Source organism: Mastacembelus armatus, chromosome 14 (genome assembly GCF_900324485.2).
Source record: "Mastacembelus armatus chromosome 14, fMasArm1.2, whole genome shotgun sequence".
NCBI lineage: Eukaryota > Metazoa > Chordata > Actinopteri > Synbranchiformes > Mastacembelidae > Mastacembelus > Mastacembelus armatus.
In genome coordinates, this window is record NC_046646.1 from 12892061 (window position 1) to 12911703 (window position 19643).

The 19643-nt window shown below is 40.2% G+C and overlaps 3 protein-coding genes across 6 annotated transcripts; all 3 read left to right on the top strand.

The window, feature by feature from the left end:
• Positions 1-1029: 1029 nt before the first annotated feature.
• pimreg (PICALM interacting mitotic regulator) lies at positions 1030-5260 on the top strand. 2 transcript variants are annotated; one of them, XM_026328642.1, is made up of 6 exons: positions 1030-1097; positions 2034-2357; positions 2507-2814; positions 2922-3014; positions 3606-3644; positions 4265-4378. In XM_026328642.1, the coding sequence occupies exons 2-5, from the start codon at positions 2064-2066 to the stop codon at positions 3634-3636; spliced, it is 726 nt and encodes a 241-aa protein (XP_026184427.1). In that variant the 5' UTR covers positions 1030-1097; positions 2034-2063; the 3' UTR covers positions 3637-3644; positions 4265-4378. The 2 variants fall into 2 exon arrangements, with proteins under 2 accessions (XP_026184427.1, XP_026184426.1); XM_026328641.1 differs by lacking the exon at positions 3606-3644 and having other exon boundaries at positions 4265-5260.
• A 1098-nt stretch (positions 5261-6358) lies between these two features.
• Positions 6359-12571, top strand: cct8 (chaperonin containing TCP1, subunit 8 (theta)). 3 transcript variants are annotated; one of them, XM_026329223.1, is made up of 16 exons: positions 6359-6524; positions 7036-7126; positions 7248-7327; positions 7426-7575; positions 7890-8070; positions 8190-8251; positions 8339-8476; positions 8724-8902; positions 9291-9357; positions 9461-9548; positions 9655-9770; positions 10049-10120; positions 10264-10428; positions 10734-10853; positions 11313-11444; positions 12282-12571. In XM_026329223.1, exons 1-15 carry the CDS (start codon positions 6465-6467, stop codon positions 11418-11420), a joined length of 1677 nt encoding a protein of 558 aa, XP_026185008.1. In that variant the 5' UTR covers positions 6359-6464; the 3' UTR covers positions 11421-11444; positions 12282-12571. The 3 variants fall into 3 exon arrangements, with proteins under 3 accessions (XP_026185008.1, XP_026185009.1, XP_026185010.1); XM_026329224.1 differs by having other exon boundaries at positions 11313-11440; XM_026329225.2 differs by lacking the exon at positions 11313-11444 and having other exon boundaries at positions 6361-6524.
• Positions 12572-12907: 336 nt separating this feature from the next.
• rskrb (ribosomal protein S6 kinase related b) lies at positions 12908-19340 on the top strand. The gene is made up of 13 exons (XM_026328493.1): positions 12908-13180; positions 14229-14519; positions 14694-14777; positions 15077-15145; positions 15536-15605; positions 16387-16494; positions 16792-16832; positions 17014-17041; positions 17327-17416; positions 17585-17673; positions 17897-18007; positions 18120-18233; positions 18369-19340. Exons 1-13 carry the CDS (start codon positions 13151-13153, stop codon positions 18594-18596), a joined length of 1353 nt encoding a protein of 450 aa, XP_026184278.1. The 5' UTR covers positions 12908-13150; the 3' UTR covers positions 18597-19340.
• Positions 19341-19643: the final 303 nt, after the last annotated feature.

The window sequence follows — 19643 nt, forward strand, 5'->3', positions numbered from 1 at the left end:
GGTTTTTATTGTGAAAGAAGCTGCTGGGCATTTATTGTAGCTTTGAATCAGTAGTTGAAAATTTACTAATTTGATGTTTTCTGCCTTTCAACTTATCTACAAATGTGTCTAAAAGTTCAAATGTAATTGATCCCTATTGTGAAATTCTTAGAGGTCACCATCAAAGAGTATTGAAAAGACAAGTCTCTCAGCTACATAAGTGCTCATTATATGCTAAAATAACAATGTGAATGTTGCACAAAATATACATGTACATTCAAACAAAAGAAGGCAAATTTGCAGTTGTGATTGCAGCCTAATGACTGAATGCACAGTGGCAACAAAGAGAAGCCCTGCCTTGATACCGTCTGTATCCTCCTCAATGGACCTAAACAATACACCGATCTTTGCTTTGTGTAGCTGTGCCTTGGCGCTATAGCAGTGCTGTGATGCTGGGAACCCTTCCAGCACTGTCTGTTGTTCAAACTCTTCTCTAGCAGCCAATTTTGTATAATAGGTATGTATACAATTGTTTTGTTATTTTTTTCAAAACCCAGGTTATTCACAAATTATTTTAGAAGACAACAATACAACAAATAGCTTGTGGAAACACAGGCTTGTTTATGCCTCTTTGAATACATTAAATGACTAAAATGAATCTTCACAGCATTGAAATACGCACAGGTCTACAGTGACATCTGCTGGTCAAGAACAGAACTATTACTACAATCCCACACACAAAATACTGATAGCACAGCTATATTGAGTGTGAATGTTGCCACATTCAGTAAGCAAACATTTCAGTTACACCCAGTGTGATTTTTTTAAATAGAAAGATTAAAATACGGGAGAAATACGGGAAAATATTTAAACAGGTATGTTTTAAAAACACGTCCAAAGCTGATCCAAAAACCTGTCACTTATGGGTTTGTTGACAAAATCAATGCTCACTGGTTTGGAAGAAGGGCGCGCCGGTACGTAACGTGTTACGTCATTCCGTAAAGGACGTTTCTATGTCTGTTGGCTTGCAGTCTGCGGTCCACCGCCAAATTCAAAGAAAGAAACAGCAGCAACAGGCAGCTCCAGCGCACACGGCAGGCGGTTCATAAAGCTTCAAGGTAAGTTAGTGTTACCGCGTAGGGTTGGTTAGGTGGTCTTCTTTTGTCGATTATTTAACGTTGACTTCTTTTAACGTAAACTGTGGTATTGACGTGTTTTTAAGGCTCTTAGTGCAGATAAGCTAACTAACTTTAACGCACAGCCCTCTGTTTGGTTGTTGTGCTGTAGCTAGTTAATCGTTTATTGTTGGTAATGATGCTAATTGAAGAAGTTAAAGAATTAATGTGCATAAGTGGTTATGTTAACGCTAAATCACTGCTATTCCCTCCTCTGGCGGTGATTTGGACAGAGCCCTCCTTGTTTAAATTAAAAAGGGCAGGGCACCCTGCACATCAAGAACCCGGGCCAAACAATAACCACGGAATTTCATTGTATTGTTGTTACGGGTCTTTGCTGCCTCCAACCTCCCGTCCTTTGTTCACTTTTCATTAACTTTTTTCACATTTTTAGTCACAAATTACTTTGAGGTAATCTCTGAATCAACACTTGGCATTTAGCTAAAAATATCTTTAGATATTACAAGCTAAACGTGTTTTATCCCTCGACAAAGTTTGAGTCCTATTTAACATCTTTATTATGTTATTAGTATTTTACATTTTTGTTTTATTGTTTGTGTGATTAGGTTTCCTAATATGATTAGGACTCTAAATATTAACAACTCACAATACCTTTTATAGGATCATCTTCACATTAACAATGTAAATATAGGGTGCAAGGTGATGTTTTTGAATTGCAGTCAAAAAAAGAAAAAGACTTTCTATTGGCAAACAAACACCAAATCCTTACATATGACAAGCAGAACATGGAAAATATTAAATTTTCTTGATAAATGCCTGGATTCATTTTGTTCATAATTATGTAAGAACTTTGTAGCAGCATTTAAAATTCTAATTCATTATCCATTTCTCTGTTATCCCTACAATCTCTTCTTGCAGGTAAACTCTGTCTGCAGAGCATCTTCAGTGATGGATGGATTTGGTAGAGCTGTGGTGGGAGTCTGGCGGGCACACACAGTCCTAGATGAGTCTGATGGGCCAGAGAGCTCCCCAGAAGCCCCTGAGCGTTTCCGCAAGCTTCGGTCCTCATCTTCACTCAACACTCTGCGAATGTCTTTGCGCAAGCGGCTCCCACTACGTTCTGTACAGACCAACTCCCTCCCAGAGAATCCGACTTGGGAAACCCTAAAGGAGCAGCCAAAGCCCAGCACGGTCCGGAGACTTACTCGCAGCGCTCGGAATTCTTTCACTGAAGTGTATCAGGTAGCTAGATTGCTATTATTTTATTTGGCTTAATGTGGCTAAGTCAGTGCCAGTTGATTTTGTTTGTGAAGATGTGTGGAAATGGAAGTTGCTTTCTTTACATTTTTATTAATTTTCCATTCCTTTGTATCTTTTTCTTCTTTACCCAGAGGTTACAGAGGACCAGAGAGTTTGCGCCTGAGGAGTGTTTGGTGGTGACCCCTGGCCGGGCGTATGATGGGGTAGAATCAGGTGTATCAGCATCTCAAACACCAAGACATACGCCTGGTCGAGCTGCAACTCCCAGGCGCACCCCCAGATCAGCTGCCACACCTGGGCGTACTCCAGGCTCTAGAGCAAGGAGGACTCCTGAGGCTGGTGTACGGGGGGTTAAGACAGGAGGAGGCAGGAGGCACCTGGTCCGTATGGCTGCATTACGAAGTCCCTTTGCCTCACCCAACACACAGGACCAAAGACCGTGAGTCTTTTATTATTCAGAGCATTCGTATGTTATGGTTTACCTGGTTCATGTGTCCCTGTGTTTTTTGTTCTTGTCTGAGAGTTAAGTTTTTTCTGTTGTAACAGAAAGTTTGACCAAGATTTGGATTCGGTTTCCAGTGGACTCAAGAGGCTCAAAGGCCTGTCCAGAGCCTTTGATGACTTCATTGGCAGAGACAGGTAAGGAAATGTTGTTTTTAAAGTGTGTACTAAATTGTACATTCTTTGTTTTTATTATTCCATATAATTGTGGGCAAAGCTAAAGTCAGTTTCTGTACGTATGAATGAGAGTGTTGTGCGTGTTTGAGGAAGCCTTCAGTCCATTTCATTTTAATCATACATATTCGTGATAAAAGACAGAAGAGTTGCATGATGACCTTCTGCCTCCTCACCCTCCCACCCAAAGAATCCCAGTGTGCATTGCCGCTTGTCGGTCCCCAGACTTCTTTCCCCTCCCCCCACACACATTCTTCCCGCCTCAGTTTGAAACTGGTTCTCTGTTTCTGGTATTCAGATGAGGAGGGAGTTAGGGGGTGTGGGAACTGGAGTCAAATGAAATGACAAAAAAATGTGCTTGGAATACATTTGCATCACTTCCTGTATAACATTCAAAATGTTAAACTGATGTGATTCATAAATAGACACCTAGTAAAAAAGCAGAAAGGCACATGGACAGTGACCTTGTCTTATCAGTACACATTACATGCCATGCCCTTTGTTTTCCTCTGTATGAATGAATATAAACACAACTCTGTTTTCATTCTGTAACAGGCAGCTCAACTATTCCTTAATTGCGGAGTAGGGATGAAGGTAAATTTAAAATGCCACTAAAACTAGATGAGTGGTGGAAACATGAGTGTAACTAATTTTGTGATATGAAAGTGCATGGCAGAGCTAGCCTGTAATGCCTCTGTATTTCAGTGCATGGACTGCTGTATGAAAATTGTGAAAGTCTTGTTGCAATGAAAAGCTGATCTTTCGTGACTTAAGACCATTGTCTAGCAGACTCACAATTCTTCCTTTTCTCCCTTTTGCTGTTACAAATCAACTTTTGTTCCCTTAAGTTTCAAAATACTTTCTGCTAATTTGCTTGATTGTGTGTTTCAGAAAAGCCTTAAAAATCTGTAATTGTTCCTGAAATCAAGGTTATGAGGGGACTTGAATACATGTAAAATGTGTTTCTAGAGGCATTATTGAGAAATATTGTGCTGTGATACATTTTGTTGTTTGATGATCCTATTCATACAGCACCTTTTCATATACAAAATTAAGCTTCAAGTACTTTAAATCTATAGTAACAACCGAAAAGAAAAGAGCAGACACTTTAGACAGCATGAAATGATTTAATATGCATGCAATAAGAGGAGCAAGGTACCACATATTATTGAAGTCTGTAGTTTGTTGTTCTTTAATTGTTGTTCTCTCTGCAGAACCAGTACGAAGGAACATCCTGGAGGAGTAATGATGAGAAAGTTGGACCCCAGTGGTAAACTCAGTCGCTCCCACCTCACACATCGAGCCACACGTCTTTCAAACAAAGTGGGCGGCTGGGCCCACTCAGCTGTGAACACTATTCGTAAACCCAACTAAGCTATATGCATGTAGAACACAGGACCTTTGTACCCACATTTCACATTTATCATTATTAGGGTGTCATATTTACATATAGTGTTGTCATGATGCTGAGAAACTGTTACATGGCATCTTGTCTTTTTATCTGTGCTGTGTGTAATTAGCAACGCCTAAGTAATTGTTGTGTTTATATGTGCCTCGTTGGCTATATGTGGATAAGAAATCTTCACTGTAGCTAGCAAAAGGGTCTCTGTATTGTGGTATGTATCTGTCATAGCTGCTACATCTAAATGTCTTCTTTATATATATTTTTACAGTACTAATATTGTAGTTTGCATTACATTTTCTAAATAGAAACCTACTGCACAATACCAAAATTGTATCTGCAGTACTAACACTAAATTTACTGACAAAGAGGGACATGAATTTTCCTCTATTATGTATGCAATAATGTTATTCATACTTGTTATGCCTTTTTAAATGCCATTTGATTATGCCAAATTGTAAAGTGTTTTCTATGAAAGGAGGATTTTTTTTTTACATAACTTAGGCAGTATTTGAATGGAATGGAGAAAAAAAACTGTTTTTCTTGAGGTAGAGGTCAGTAGTTTTAATGGCCTGTGGATGATTTATGCACCAATCCTGTACACATAAATCATCTGATAATTTGATGGCTCATTTCCTTGATGACAGCAATGATGATGTTATAAAGCCATATCCAGTAGGTTATTAGTGTAGTGGCTGTCAAGCAAATGAAGCAAAACCTTTCTGTTCTATTTCCATGTATTAGTACCCCCTTTTCTGCAGTAATGGGAGAAGATACATCGTGTCTGAATGTATAAAAAAAACCTACAATAAAGTTTGCAATCCATCAAACCAAAAGTCTTGCACGCATGGTAAATGTAATCTGAGTTGTTTGCACCACAATACATTCACCTTAACATGGTTGTTAAAGTTTTCAATGTCATTTGCAGTGTTTTTCTTTAAATTACTTATAATTTATATTTATACTAGGTAGATACTAGTAGAACTAGATACACTACACTCTGAAGTAGTCGTGAAACTCAAAGCAGCTCAACAATCCTTAGTCCCTTAACTCAAAAGTACAAATTCTAGGTGAAATCTACTGCAACTAGTTAATAAACAGATTCATCATATTTTTAGAAAGAAACTCAGTTTTATAGCACTGAGCAGTCCCTATTTAAATATGCTGCAGTGTGAAACAGGAAGAAATGTTCTACCTTTGCAATACATGGTATCAGAATCATTTCAATGACAGAAATGCATCAGTGGAAATTGGGTGAAACAGTTGTAGAGTGGAATTATTTGGACTCCTTTTTGCATTTTTTCTTTTTACTGTTCTTATGTTTATAAATATGAGTGAATACACACCCTTTGACTCAACCACTGTAACAGTCATCCGTTATCTATACCCGCTTATTCCTAACCAGGGTCAAGGGATCAGCTGGAGCCTATCCCAGCTCTCTTTGGGTGAAAGGCAGGGGTACACCCTGGACAGGTCACCAGTCCATCACAGGGCCACATAGAGACAAACAACCTCACACACTCACACTCACTCCTATGGGCAATTTAGAGTCACCAATCAACCTGACATACATGTTTTTGGACTGTGGGGGGAAACCAGAGTACCTGGAGAAAACCCACACAAGCACAAGGAGAACATTTAAACTCCACACAGTTTAGCTCATGCTAAATGTTATAAATCTGTTTAAGCTATGGCAGGTGTTATGTCCATGGAATTAATTTTTGTCAGTGGTTTGACATCACATAATGTCGCCTGGGCGACCTTTAATAGGATTGGGCAGAATAGATAAAGGATGGATGAATGGATGGATGCTTCACTTCTACGCGTTACGTTTTGGTCACAGCAAAGTTTATAGTGGCGAATTTCGCTCGGTTTGTCCCTCGTTGTTACTCGTCCGTATCCCCATGCCTCGCTGAAGTTGCTCCTCCTCTGTCTCTTCGGCTTTGTACCCAGAGCTGAACCCACGCCGCGGATACCTTCTTCAGGATACCGGGGTTGCAAAACATCGGAAAATGGCACTCCACGTCCCCAAAGCTCCGGGCTTTGCCCAAATGCTAAAGGATGGCGCTAAGGTGAGGTCAGATTCGCGTGTTGTAGTGGTTGGTTCGCTTTGAGTGCTTCCCTGTGAGCTAGCATGCTAACTAGCGTTAGCCCCTGAGCTAGCGCGTTCATTCACAGTCATGTGGGAGACTTCTAGAAAGATCCGACGCTGTTAGCCTGGGCAGAGGGTTGGTTTCTGCGTCTTTCACTGTCGGGTGTAAAACATAAACATGCTGTTTGTACCCACAGTGCTGTAGCTACACAAAATGCCGTATTGTTAAACATCAGTCACACCCTTTTAGCGTTTAGCTCCCTGTCAGCGTGATTGGCTGCTCAGAGATGATGATGCTTCCTACTGACAGATTTGTCTGTAGTTTTGCAGATTGTCTATTACAGCTCATATTCCCATGTTGCTGCTGGTAGGTCACTTACAGGCTTTTGATATCAGCCATTAGGCAGAATACCAGTAAATATGGACACTAATGAATTGTAATGCATCTCTTGTGAAAAGTGACAGGAGTTGAGTCATGTTGTTCTCTGCAGCACTATTCAGGGCTCGAGGAGGCAGTTTTTCGTAACATCAGAGCCTGCAAGGAGCTCTCCCAGACCACACGTACAGCCTATGGGCCAAATGGTAAGAACCCTCCTTCAACTGTCAGATCTATGTGTATTAAGTCTTTGTTTGGCCTGTGTGAAACTTCTTTTGTTGAGATGGTTAGGCAGTGACTCTGTGTAACTCTAATATTGTCTTTCAGGTATGAACAAAATGGTCATCAACCACTTGGAGAAGCTGTTCGTTACCAATGATGCCGCAACGATTCTCAGAGAGCTTGAGGTAAAGAAAACTTAACGTTTTTGTGCAACATATTTATAGATGAAGGAATTCAACTGAATGCTTGAATATTTTTTTTTTTTGTTTTGTTTTCTTTATAGGTGCAGCACCCAGCAGCCAAAATGATTGTGATGGCATCCCATATGCAAGAGCAGGAGGTCGGAGACGGTACAAACTTTGTCCTGGTGTTCGCTGGAGCTCTGCTAGAAGTGGCTGAAGAGCTGCTCAGGATGGGTCTGTCTGTGTCAGAGGTAAACAGTTGTAGTCATTGATCATCATGTTGCTGTTTTTTGTTTATTTGTTGAAGAAACTATTGTTGTGTTCCTTGTGGTATTTTGAGTAATTTTCAATTTTACACTTATAGAAAAACCACAAATGAATGTTATATAAAGCAGCTAAATACTGGAAACAAATATATAACAATTGGTTATATATTTGGGTTGATATAATAATACACTTTGAGCTGATGTTGGGCATTGCAGCAGTTTTCCAAAATGTAAATTATTGCACCCCAAACAAATGAATTACTGTATTTTCTCAGTGGTTCCTTTTCTGTTTGCCACAGGTGATTGAAGGCTACGAGAAGGCATGTAAGAAGACTCTGGAGATCCTGCCAGACTGCGTATGTTCCTCAGCCAAGAACCTCCATGATGTTGATGAGGCCACATCTCTGATCCGTACAGCAGTCATGAGTAAACAGTATGGCAACGAAGACTTCCTCTCTAACCTCATCGCACAGGCCTGTGGTGAGTCAGCAATCCAGGCTACTAAACAACACCAGGGCTGTCAAATATGTATTAAAGCTACTGGAAGTAATAACTTTGCACTTCTCTGACTTTCTTCTCTTTGCTGGTTTGTGCTACAGTGTCCATCTTCCCAGAGTCTGGTAATTTCAATGTTGATAACGTCAGAGTGTGCAAGATTTTAGTAAGTAGCCTTTTCTATTGATTATATTTTTTCTGTATGTGTGCATGTGTGTTATTTGCCTCCAAATTAACATTGTAATGTTTTCAGGGTTGTGGGGTGACAGCATCTTCTGTGCTGCATGGGATGGTTTTTAAGAAGGAGGCAGAGGGAGACGTCACATCTGTTAAAGACGCCAAGATCGCTGTCTTCTCCTGCCCCTTCGACTGCATGGTGACAGAGACCAAGGTAGTGAATAGTTTACTGTCTTTGGTGCATTAGAGGAAATTAATCATTAAACCCCAAAATGAATTCAACTTAAATGTTTTTTACTCAAATTGTTCTGATGTACTCTGGTGTCCTGTTAAATTTATAGTCGCCTCTGTTTAAAAACAACATGTCTATCATCAGGTGTTTATAGAGTTATGCTGTTAATACACTGAGCCATGTGAAGGTACTGATATTGCTACTAACAATAGTCTTACCTGTCTCATAGGGCACAGTGTTGATAAATAATGCACAGGAGCTCATGGACTTCAGTAAGGGAGAGGAGGGTTTGATGGAGGCTCAGATCAAGGCTATCCAGGAGGCTGGTGCCAATGTGGTGGTAACTGGGGGAAAAGTGGCCGACATGGCACTGCACTACGCCAACAAGTACAAGCTCATGGTGGTCAGGTAAGATAGAGATGACACCGACTATCAAACAAGTGTCACCTGTAAAGTGAGCGGAGTGCAAAAGTTAGACCTTTTGTGAAAATATCTTCAGCACATAGTTGGAACCAACCTGGCCTTAATGTGTACCTTTAGGTTGCTGATATTAGTTTAGGTTAACATGTTAAATATATGGGGTTTACATAATAAAAGAGAATGGATGTGTTGCTAAAATAAGAACAATTTCTCTCCTAATTATAACCTGCCATTCTGTGGCTATTATCAGATATTATAGTCATTATCGTGGACTGGTTGTTGCCACATATAATTGACTATTCTATTAAGTCTTTATGGAGCTCTGCCTTTTATCATTGTGACTTCCTATCCCTAAATCTTTCTTTTTCTTTTTTAGGCTAAACTCCAAGTGGGACCTCAGGAGGCTATGCAAGACTGTAGGTGCTGTAGCACTGCCCAGGATGGTGAGTGTAGTCATATTTCAGTCAAATCTAGTGTGTGAGACAAAATTTAAAAAAAAAGAATGTTGTTGCATAAAGGTATTGTGATGTTTTTCTGTTGTCTTAGACGGCGCCAACTCCTGAGGAGATGGGTCACTGTGACAGCGTTTACCTGACAGAGGTGGGGGACACACAGGTGGTGGTCTTCAAACATGGTAAATCATTCTCTACTGCTGTTGTGAATCGACATTTTACTGCAGATCTTTGTTCCATAGGAGTTTTAAGCTTAATATACTATTTGATCTTCATTGATTTAAACAGAGAAAGAGGATGGTGCCATCTCAACGGTGGTGATCAGAGGTTCCACTGACAACCTGATGGATGATATTGAAAGGGCTGTAGATGATGGCGTCAACACCTTCAAGGTTTTGGTCAGGGTAAGTCAAAGTAATAAACCTCTGTTGGATTCCTTGTAATAATAAATACACATTGAAGAATATCAATTTAAACATCCTTTTTAGTTTGCAGACAGGACAAATATGCCAAATTGGAAAGCATCTTTAATTCTTTATTTATCTGGAGGAACATTTAAATTTGTTTGCAAAGCTGATTATTCATTTCTGTTTTCCCTGTAGAGTCTGAGTTTAAGCTGCACACTTTAATTTGCTGTTTGGTCTGCACACCAGCTTCAGTTTTTGTCATTTTCCATCTCTAGGACAAACGCCTGATACCTGGAGCAGGAGCCACTGAGATTGAGCTGGCCAAACAGATCACCTCATACGGAGAGGTATGTACTGTACTTCAGTGCAGCTGAAATGGCCCAGGTTCAGATTAATGCCTCTCATCTACGTTTGCCCTTCTTGTCTTTAATGCATCACCAGGTGAGAAATTGCAGTAACACGACCCTTTGTGTTTTTCCCTTCTCTGTAGTCCTGCCCGGGTCTGGAACAGTATGCCATTAAAAAGTTTGCTGAAGCCTTTGAGGCGCTGCCACGTGCGCTGGCCGAGAACTCTGGTGTGAAGGGGAGTGAGCTCATCTCTAAACTGTATGCCTCACATCACGAGGGAAATAAAAATATGGGCTTTGACATTGAGGTGTGTACATGAGAATACCTTTATGATGTGATTAGAATTTGCATTGCCTAAAAAAAAAACAGTGTCCACAATGGCATTTAACATTCTGAAAAGGAGCTATTTTTATGTACCCATGCACATTTTTATAACTTCCTTAAGGTGCCCATTTGTTGAAAGACAAAATAGAAAATTCCATGCTACCTCTCAGGTTTTCTGAAAGCAGAGGACCAGATTTTAATTTTTCAAAGTGTTGTATGGCTTCACCGACTTTTTCCTGAGTTTGAATCTGACTGTGGCACGGATGTTGTCTTTGGCGTTGTCTTTAGGGAGAAGGCCCTGCTGTGAAGGACATGCTCGAAGGTGGCATTCTGGAGCCTTACTTGGTCAAACACTGGGGTATCAAACTGGCCACCAATGCTGCCATCACAGTGCTGAGAGTTGATCAGGTGTGTGGGAAAACACTCATGATGCACTAATGATGTAAAAACTACAAGATTAAATATTTCATGTACGACTTCACGTTCATACAGCAAACACTTATTTTGAATTGAAACCAATATCATGGGGTTTTGAATTTACCTTAATTGATTTTAGCACATATTTGAACTGTCAAACAAATGTGGAGCAGTAATGGTTTGGGTTTGAGTTATTTATGTTTCTTGACAAATTAACTTTTCCTCATCAGGCTAGTATTTCCACTCAGCAGTGGACTTGAGCTGATTACATTCTTAATATTCTGTTCACATTCTCAGTTTTCTAATTTGATAAAAAGCTAATGTTCCCAAGTTCAACAAGAGAAGTGTTACCTTGGAGAGCTGATGTGAATGAACAGTCTCCAGGTAGTTGACGATAGTATGTGTATATATATATATATATATATATATATATCTATATACATGATCCAGATCATCATGGCTAAGGCTGCAGGGGGACCCAAGGCTCCAAAGCAGAGAGGCCATTGGGACAAGGACGGTTGGGACGAAGAGCCTGATCATTTTGAAACTCACCATTAGAGGGTGCACACACACCCTCTGTCAGTAGGTCCTGGAATGTGTTTGTGTGTGTGGTTTTGCATCTAAACTCACAAAGATTTACTGTCACTGATGGGGCATTGAAGAATGTTTTGCCTTTCACTACTAACACTGGGTGTGATACAAATTTCACTGCTGAAGAAATGTAGAGATCAAGTCACTTCATAGGTGTTTTAATACCAGGTGTGTCACTGACAGCACAAACATATCAAGACTAAACTTTCACAGAATAAATACAGTGTGATGTGATGGCCAGTTGCATGCACTCACAAATTCCTTGTCTTTACAGTCGGTGTCCACAGGCAAGTGCCAATATTGAAAATGTTGTATGTAATTTAATGTAAAAGCAGCACATGAATGTAATGAGATGCAGGGCTCTAGAGGCTGAGGTGGCTGTTCTGTGTGAAGGATATGATCCTAGGAAGAAGATCCATGTTTTATTCTTAATCTCAAAAACTTTTATTATCTATGCTAAATCAGTTTTCCTTCCTAGTACATTTTCTCTTGAGTGTAGAAATTCCCCTATGTGGCCATGAATAATTAATCATCATAAATGACTTTCCCTAGCATCCATAGGGATTTAAATCACTTTTCATGCTGAAAGTTAATGTGATTATTGTGTTGCAACATCAAATTTTGATTTAAAAAGCCATTTTAAATGACATTTTCCTTATTGTTTTTGTTTTTTAACTTGTTCACCACTGTCTAATAACTACTTTTTTAGCATCAGAGTTGATAACCTCTGCCTGCCTCTGAGCCTGCAGCCTGCTATGTGGATATCAGCCCTTTTGATTTCCAGCTAGAAGCATTTGACTGATGGTCTTCTGTCTTTTCTTCTGATAGATAATCATGGCCAAACCATCAGGGGGACCTAAAGCTCCCCAGGGAAAGAAGGACTTTGATGAAGAAGACTGAACCTGATGCTGTCTATCTGATGCTCTTGAAACCCTTAATGCTTACTCTTGGATTCACAAACCCTTTTCTACTTGTTTATTTAAAGCTCAACAGTTTGGTTTCTTTTGTAGAAGTGACCATATGTTGGTTAACAAATATGTAAAAGCAGAATCTATGGATGGCACTGTTTGCTTTTTATGTTATTAGTCCCAAATAAAAGGCACTTGGCTGTCATGTCATGGGTTGAATCTGGTTTGTGTGGACAGTTTGAAAAATCTGTACTTAACATCTTGAGGCAGTGGAAATTATGCATGTGCAGGTTTTATTTTTAGAACAGAGGAATGCAAAGGTCGAGTGAAGATGTTACGCTGTGCCCAGAAACGTTTTCTCTATAAACTAGAAAATACGTGTGATCCGCCATAAAATGATACACAATATAATAGAAATGGTCACTTATTTGTGACATCCATGTGTGAGGCTGTGATTGGAGAGAGCAGCAGGGGGAGCTGAGCTCCACCAGCTCGTAATCTGATTGGGTGGCGAAGATGTGGGCGGATTTGCGCTGACGTAGTCCATACTCGGGATTAACTTGTTTTTAATGTCGCCATATCTGTCACATTTTGCACCCAATAGCCCGATCAGCTGCGGAGTGTTGACAGTGGAGGAGTAGTTTGCTTCTTGGTGTCTATGTGTGTGTGGGGGGGTGTTGTGCATGAGGCTGTGGATAGGCTGCGGTGCAGGCGCGCAGTACAATGTGAGTGTCTGGATGAGGAGCAGACGTCGCACTGAGGTTACAGTGCTGATGTCCTGTCACACTGATGGGGGCCGACGGCAGCAAGAACAGGAAGGTGAGTTGAGTGTGAGGTGCCAATCCTTAGTTCTACATTGAAGCAATAGATTCGTTCTATGCCCCGTGTTACCTCCAAACACATATTCTGCTTCATTTGGACATATTCGTTCAAATTAAACCATGTGCCCCATAAATTGGTTCGGATGATAATAACATCTGCATGGTTGATTACACACCGCAGAGCCTCAGATGTGTTGTTCAGCACGGGGCCCGTGGGGAGAGGGGTTGTGTGACATGTTATATCACGCATGAGAGCGGCAAACTAATCTATTGGCCGGTGAGCTCCACTAATGGGTTTTAGGGTCGGCCGGGTTGCACAAGTCATAAAATCACAAAGATGGAACTCATAGCAAGTCAAAGTGAGATTATAGCTGCTCCTCGCATAACATTAGGTCTTGCAGCCCCAGGCAATTTTAAGAAGTGAAGTAAAAAAGTAATTTAAATAGATTTGGACAAAGCAGATTGATGAAAAATTATTAATTCAGAAATTGTGTAGATATATATCTATATCTATATATACTATACTAATATGTATGTATGTAGCTAACGTTAAGTGCAGTTACAGATTTGGAAACGTATTATCCAACAGCTGCTTGCACTGAGCAGTTCCCCAGTGTGTGAATATGAAGCAATGCTTAGGCAACTTTTCCTGATTAAATAGTAAAAACAAAGATACTTTTAAAAGCTGCTCATTGTTCTGCGACACTGGGTCAAGTTTCTGGGTTATGAACTTTGAAAACGTGAAGCAGCAGAGGAGATCATTGCTTTTAGCAGTGCACACCTGCCTCAGTAAGTCTTTATTCTGCTGGTCCTGGTGTAAAACATCCCACAGTATGAAGTGAAGAGTCCAATTTGAGATTAGGAATTTGCCAAAACATGCAAAAGAGTTTAGGAAGAAATTCACAAAATGTCTTGCCAGAAACTATTGATATGATTCTTCATATTAAGACCGAAGAGTATTTCTTTCTTTTACACCTGCAGCACCATCCTCTAACCTAAACTCTAATTGTTACTTGGTGCATCCTTGTCCCCCGTCTCCTACGTAGAGGCCCTCTGAAGGCCAAGAAGAGGAGCACTTTACATCTGGATGGCGTAGCTTCCTCTCCAGCATGGGTCTATCTATCCCAGCCAGCCTCTGTCGCCTGGCCCCACCCGCCCTGCGTCTGGGTCAGCGTCGAATGCTCGAAGGCAAGGCCAACGACATTCCAGAGCACGTCCTGAGGTTGGCGGGTGTTGGCCCAGACAAGCTGCGAGCCGAGTGGAGCCTGCCAGGGTTCATTACCATGTTCCTGCCTGAATTTCCCCACAGAACTGTGCCTGGGCACGAGTACTTTCAGGTACCTGTCCTCTGTACCATTGCTACCTATAATGTGTGAGACTGGATATTAGATCATGTAAAACATATATTATTTTTACCTTTTCACCTGGCTGGTCTGTGATGCTTTCACTAGACTGCTCTCTCTAAGCAACATCTCCCTGTATCTCCCTCTGTCCCTTTTTTGCTCCACCAGGTGTTGGGCTACATCGCCAAAGGTTCGTTTGGACCCATTTTAAAAGTGAAGGACAAGTCCAAACAGAAAACCTATGCTGTCAAAGTGAGACTTCACCCTAAATCTTACTCTTTTTTTTTTTTCAGCAGAAGAAGAAATCCAGAATATTCTGTGGCATCAAATCATTTAACCTTGCAATTGACTAAAAACTTATTTCTAATGGTCAAAGTCACCATCACATGAGGACAAATCATTTTATGTCTTGTCATCACTGAGAGTCTAGAGATAAACTTTGTTGTACCAATCGATTATTGTGCAATACATATTTTTGTCCATGTGAAAGCCTTTGCTGTACTGTGTGAGTCCTGTGTAGTCTTATGTCATCTGAGTGTTTTGGCCAACAGGTAATACCTAAATCAGAGATTCTAAGACTTGGGGTTTTGGAGCAGTCTAAAGAAGAAGTTATCGTTCAGGTAAGTGAAAAAAAACAGTCAGTGAAAATTAGCTTGTAGATTTGAGAAAATTACATTTTTGAAAGGAGACATTAGTTAATGCTTTTGAAATTATTTTGGAAATGATAAATAGCATTGAGATAATCAGAGTGGCTGAGGTTCCTGAACCACTTTTCTTGCAATAATTATTGTTTTAGGAGTCGCTCATGATTTATTGCCTGAACTCTCCAAAGGTTAAAACAAGGGAATCAAAATATTTATGTCATATTTAAAGAACAGGGCTTACTGAGGTTGTCATAAGGTAATATTCTTAAAATCTAACTAAAAACTAGTTGGCTACAGCATGGACGTCCCGTTCAACACTGGCCAGAGTTAAAATTTTCAGGTTTCAACTTTGACCTTTGCCCTCAGCGTCAGGTCCACCACCCATTTGTCCATGACCTCCAGGACTGCTGGCAGACACAGCGCCACCTCTACATTAGTGAGTCAGACAGTGAGCAGTGACCCAGTCCAACCCAGATCCACTACCCTAAACCTCTCACTCCACCTTTCCTCACCTTGACACAGTTAGCCTTGTCCAGGATCTACCCACAGTCCCCGACCTTACACCTTCAACATTAACAAAAGACGAAGAGATTGCTGTTAACCCTTTTAATTCTGGATGTTTTACTTGGACAGGGCCTAGATACACAAACCTTACCAAACCTCTACAAACCTGCAACCCCTGTCCGCCAACACCTTTGCATCATGTAATTGTTTTACCCCTTTTTCTTTTCCACTATAGCACTTAACCTTTTTTCCAAATCAGCCACTAACTCAGAAAGTGTGACCCAGTTTGTTTGCCTCCCCACCCCCTGTGAAAAGAGATCATGCTAGCCCGGGGACCAGATGTTGAACACTGCTGCAGCTCAACAAAAATACATGTCACGTTCAACAGAGAATGTCCCTTCTTGCCTAAACAGTGAATCATATCTGAATCACATCTTTTAAGCTATAAATAATAAGTATGGAACATAAGTGTTGCTGAGCATTTTTCTTTCTTCTTCTGTTGCCTCATATAGCAGCAGTCAGTAAATGTTATTTTCCCCAGTTAAAGAGCAGCTCCATCAAAAAACAGACTAAAGTCACTATGGTTATAAAATACTCCTCTCTCCCAGTTGCTTTCACCAGTGTGTTTTCCACATCCCACTGACCTACACTACCCTTCTTCACCTCACATTATATGACAGAAGCATGTTTTAATTCAGTCTCCGCTCTGGCAGTGTGTGACTACTGCAGCACAGGAGACCTGTATACCTACTGGCAGATGATTGGCCAGTTCACAGAGGACACAGTTCGAGTATTTGCAGCAGAACTGGGATGTGCGCTTGGTGAGTGGGCTGCATAACACTAGTGGTATAAAGGGAAATGGTTCAATCTATTTACATATTGCACACATCCATTTTCTCCTCAAATATCCTAATTAGATTAGTCTAAATGAAAGATTTCATAGTTAATTACTTGTAAGTAATTATAAAAGGAGGAGGTCTAATTACGATTATATTACTTCTCAAAGGATCTCCCACAGCGATAAGGCAGTAATATGTCAGTAGGAAGTCATGAATATGAAATAGGTTTGAGATGAGTTTTATTTTTAATTCTTTTTTGCTGTTGTTTTTTTCCTACAGGCTTTCTGCATGATTTTGGGATCATCCACAGAGATGTGAAGGTAATATAAGAGAGGGGGATAATTGAAAAGTTTGGGACCAAAATGCCAAGTAATTATAGAATAAGAATCTGCTAGAAATTAAATAATGAGAATAAATCACATTTTTTAATATAGTTAATTTAGTATATAGGTGATTACAAATACAGTGTCTATATCTATCTCATTGGCACTTTATTTGTAGATGGAGAATATCCTGCTGACCGACAATGGTGAGTAAAATCTTGTCCCCAGTAGAGAGCAGCATAGCTCTGGTATTCAGGAAAAACAGAACATTCCAGAGAACTGGTGTGCACAGCTGTCAGTCAATGCACATTAATGCACATAATATGTGTGTTAATGCTAAGAGTGAAAAACCACTGCATACAATTATATTTCCTAAGGAGACTAGATTATGTTGAGAATATTTAAATATTTTATACCCGTTGCAAATGCATCAGTAAGAAGAATTTTAGGCCTTGTGATCATGATGACGTAAAGAAAATGGACTGTTCTAGGACACCTCCGCTTAGCTGACTTTGGTTTGTCCCGTCGCCTGGAGAGAGGAGGAAGAGCCTTTACCATTTGTGGAACGATCCAATATATGGGTGAGAAACGTTCCATCGCATGCTCTGAGATCCACTTCTGTAGCTACCACACTGTGACATAATCTAATATTTTGTGTGTTTTCATTTTTTTATGTTAGGTTGCTAATATATTAATGCACAATTATATAGTACATCCAAAGCTCTGTGCTTGCTTTGTCTGCTCTGCAGCCCCAGAGGTGCTGAGTGGTGGGCCCTACAACCACGCAGCTGATTGGTGGTCACTGGGAATTTTGCTTTTCTCATTGGTTAATGGGAAGGTGAGCTTGTATTGCCAATGTAGTCAATATGTGAATGTTGTATTTATCACGACACAGTTCTACATATAGGAAATGAGTAAGATCTGAGAGAACTTGACTGGCTAAATTTAAAGACTTCAGTGTTTTGTTATTATGTTTTACCAAGATAAAATGTAAAACCTGTCAAATCTGCAAACATGCAAACCTGAATTACTCCTCTACATGTACCTCAAACTGTCCTCAGTTCCCCATGCCTCCAGAACCAGACCACTGCAGTATGCTGAGGAAAGTGAGAAGTTTTCCCTATGAAATGCCCCTTAGCTTCAGCCCCCCATTTGCCTTGCTAATAACTGAGGTAATTACACAAACTGTAATCGTAATCCTACAAATCCTTCACATCTGAACGTCTGATTTTTTGATCTTGGTTTGATGTCATATGTCACATGCCCACATGTTCATCTGTCCAGCTTTTGTGCAAGACTCCCTCCCGCCGTCTGAGGACCCTTGAGCGTTTCAAATGCCAAACCTTCTTTCATGGAACATCTTTTGATCTTGACCGGCTGCAGCATCAACCTGTGGAGGTAATGACAAATGTCTAGGTGTTGGTATTGTGGGTTCCCTTGCTAAGCTAAAGCATGAATTAGATTGTTGAAAAAAAAAAAAAACATTCTTTACACAAGAAAGTGAGGGGATTTTCTCTCATCGTCACTGTCCAGGTGATCCTGAAGCTGAGAGAGAGACCGGACAGAGCTGCCAAAGCTCGACGAGGACTGACGTTGTCTCTGCAGCCTCTAAAGGGCTTTGACTATGACTCACTCCTCAGCCCTCCTGGTACACCAGACACAGGGCTGGATATTGACACTCAGGCTCACACAGCTGCACCTCTGCCTGGCCCCGCACTCTTGCTGCAGGGAAAATGTTCACGCAGAGAAGTGTTTGTGTAGGATTTTGAGTTTACAGTATGGTTACTAACACACTAAATGTTAAGTCCCACATAAACGCATTTCTGCACGCTTATTCACTGCTACACAAATCATGGAAAATATCTTATTTAGTAAAAATGTAAATAACTGCTTATGATTGGATTTATAGTTTAGAAAGGAATGGTTCATTTGAGTAGAAACACCTTTCTCCATGTGTAATGGTGAGTTTTATGCATTTTTGTGATGTTCTGAACATTTTTTCTTCTTTTTTTTAACTTACTTGCCTTTTTGCAATGAACACCTTTTAAAGCCTGCTTTATTTGATTAATGGTTGTGCAAGAAAGATTGTTTTTTTTGTCCATTTGTTTTAAAATATGCAGTAACTGGTTGCCCTGTTAGTACATGATGTACAACTGCTATCACATTCACCCCACATGGAAAAGTCATACAGGCTGAAGATAAAGCACTGAATTTCCTTTTTTATAAAGCAAATGTAATATGGTTGAGTAAAAATCCAACCAAAACCCTTAAACAAAAAAAGTGTATTTCTCAACTTCCGTCTTCGTTTTCATGTTGCATGATTATGAAACAGTTTTCGCAGAAAGATGCAGAAGAAACTACTTGGCTTATTTTCTGAGTGATTTTGCTGTGATCGTTACTATTCAACCTATTCTGTACCTTTATTCATGCTGTGATATCACCTTTTTCCAACTCAGCAGCAGAAACATCTCTTCACCTGTATTATATAAAATCATCACAACATCAGATCAAGATGTGTATTTCTTCAACTACTTTATTACTTTATAACGTGCAACTCAGGGGAGTACTTGCTGGGTTTTTACAAGTCAGCATTGATTTTGACCCAGCCAAACAGAGTTGAGCTGGGACTGTAAAGGTTGAATGAACAACAGCACTGTTTACCTCCAGATAATAGTTTGATAGGCTTTTTTCTATTGTCCAAGACTTCTGTACCCTAGCAAGTAATCACACATTCATGCCCTTACCTGATCATCACATTATATTATGATTTTGTAAAGGATGCCCTGATGTTTACCGAGAATGCCTCAT

Bases quoted from the DNA above. Each gene is read 5' to 3' on its own strand.
- pimreg (XM_026328641.1), top strand. From the start codon at position 2,064: ATGGATGGATTTGGTAGAGCTGTGGTGGGAGTCTGGCGGGCACACACA. The intron at 2,358-2,506 runs GTAGCTAGATTG...TTCTTTACCCAG, and splicing joins CTTTCACTGAAGTGTATCAG to AGGTTACAGAGGACCAGAGA. The intron at 3,015-4,264 runs GTAAGGAAATGT...TTCTCTCTGCAG, and splicing joins GACTTCATTGGCAGAGACAG to AACCAGTACGAAGGAACATC.
- rskrb (XM_026328493.1), top strand. From the start codon at position 13,151: ATGGGGGCCGACGGCAGCAAGAACAGGAAG. The intron at 13,181-14,228 runs GTGAGTTGAGTG...TCTCCTACGTAG, and splicing joins ACGGCAGCAAGAACAGGAAG to AGGCCCTCTGAAGGCCAAGA. The intron at 14,778-15,076 runs GTGAGACTTCAC...TTTGGCCAACAG, and splicing joins AGAAAACCTATGCTGTCAAA to GTAATACCTAAATCAGAGAT.
- cct8 (XM_026329223.1), top strand. From the start codon at position 6,465: ATGGCACTCCACGTCCCCAAAGCTCCGGGCTTTGCCCAAATGCTAAAG. The intron at 8,477-8,723 runs GTAGTGAATAGT...CCTGTCTCATAG, and splicing joins GCATGGTGACAGAGACCAAG to GGCACAGTGTTGATAAATAA. The intron at 8,903-9,290 runs GTAAGATAGAGA...TTTCTTTTTTAG, and splicing joins TACAAGCTCATGGTGGTCAG to GCTAAACTCCAAGTGGGACC.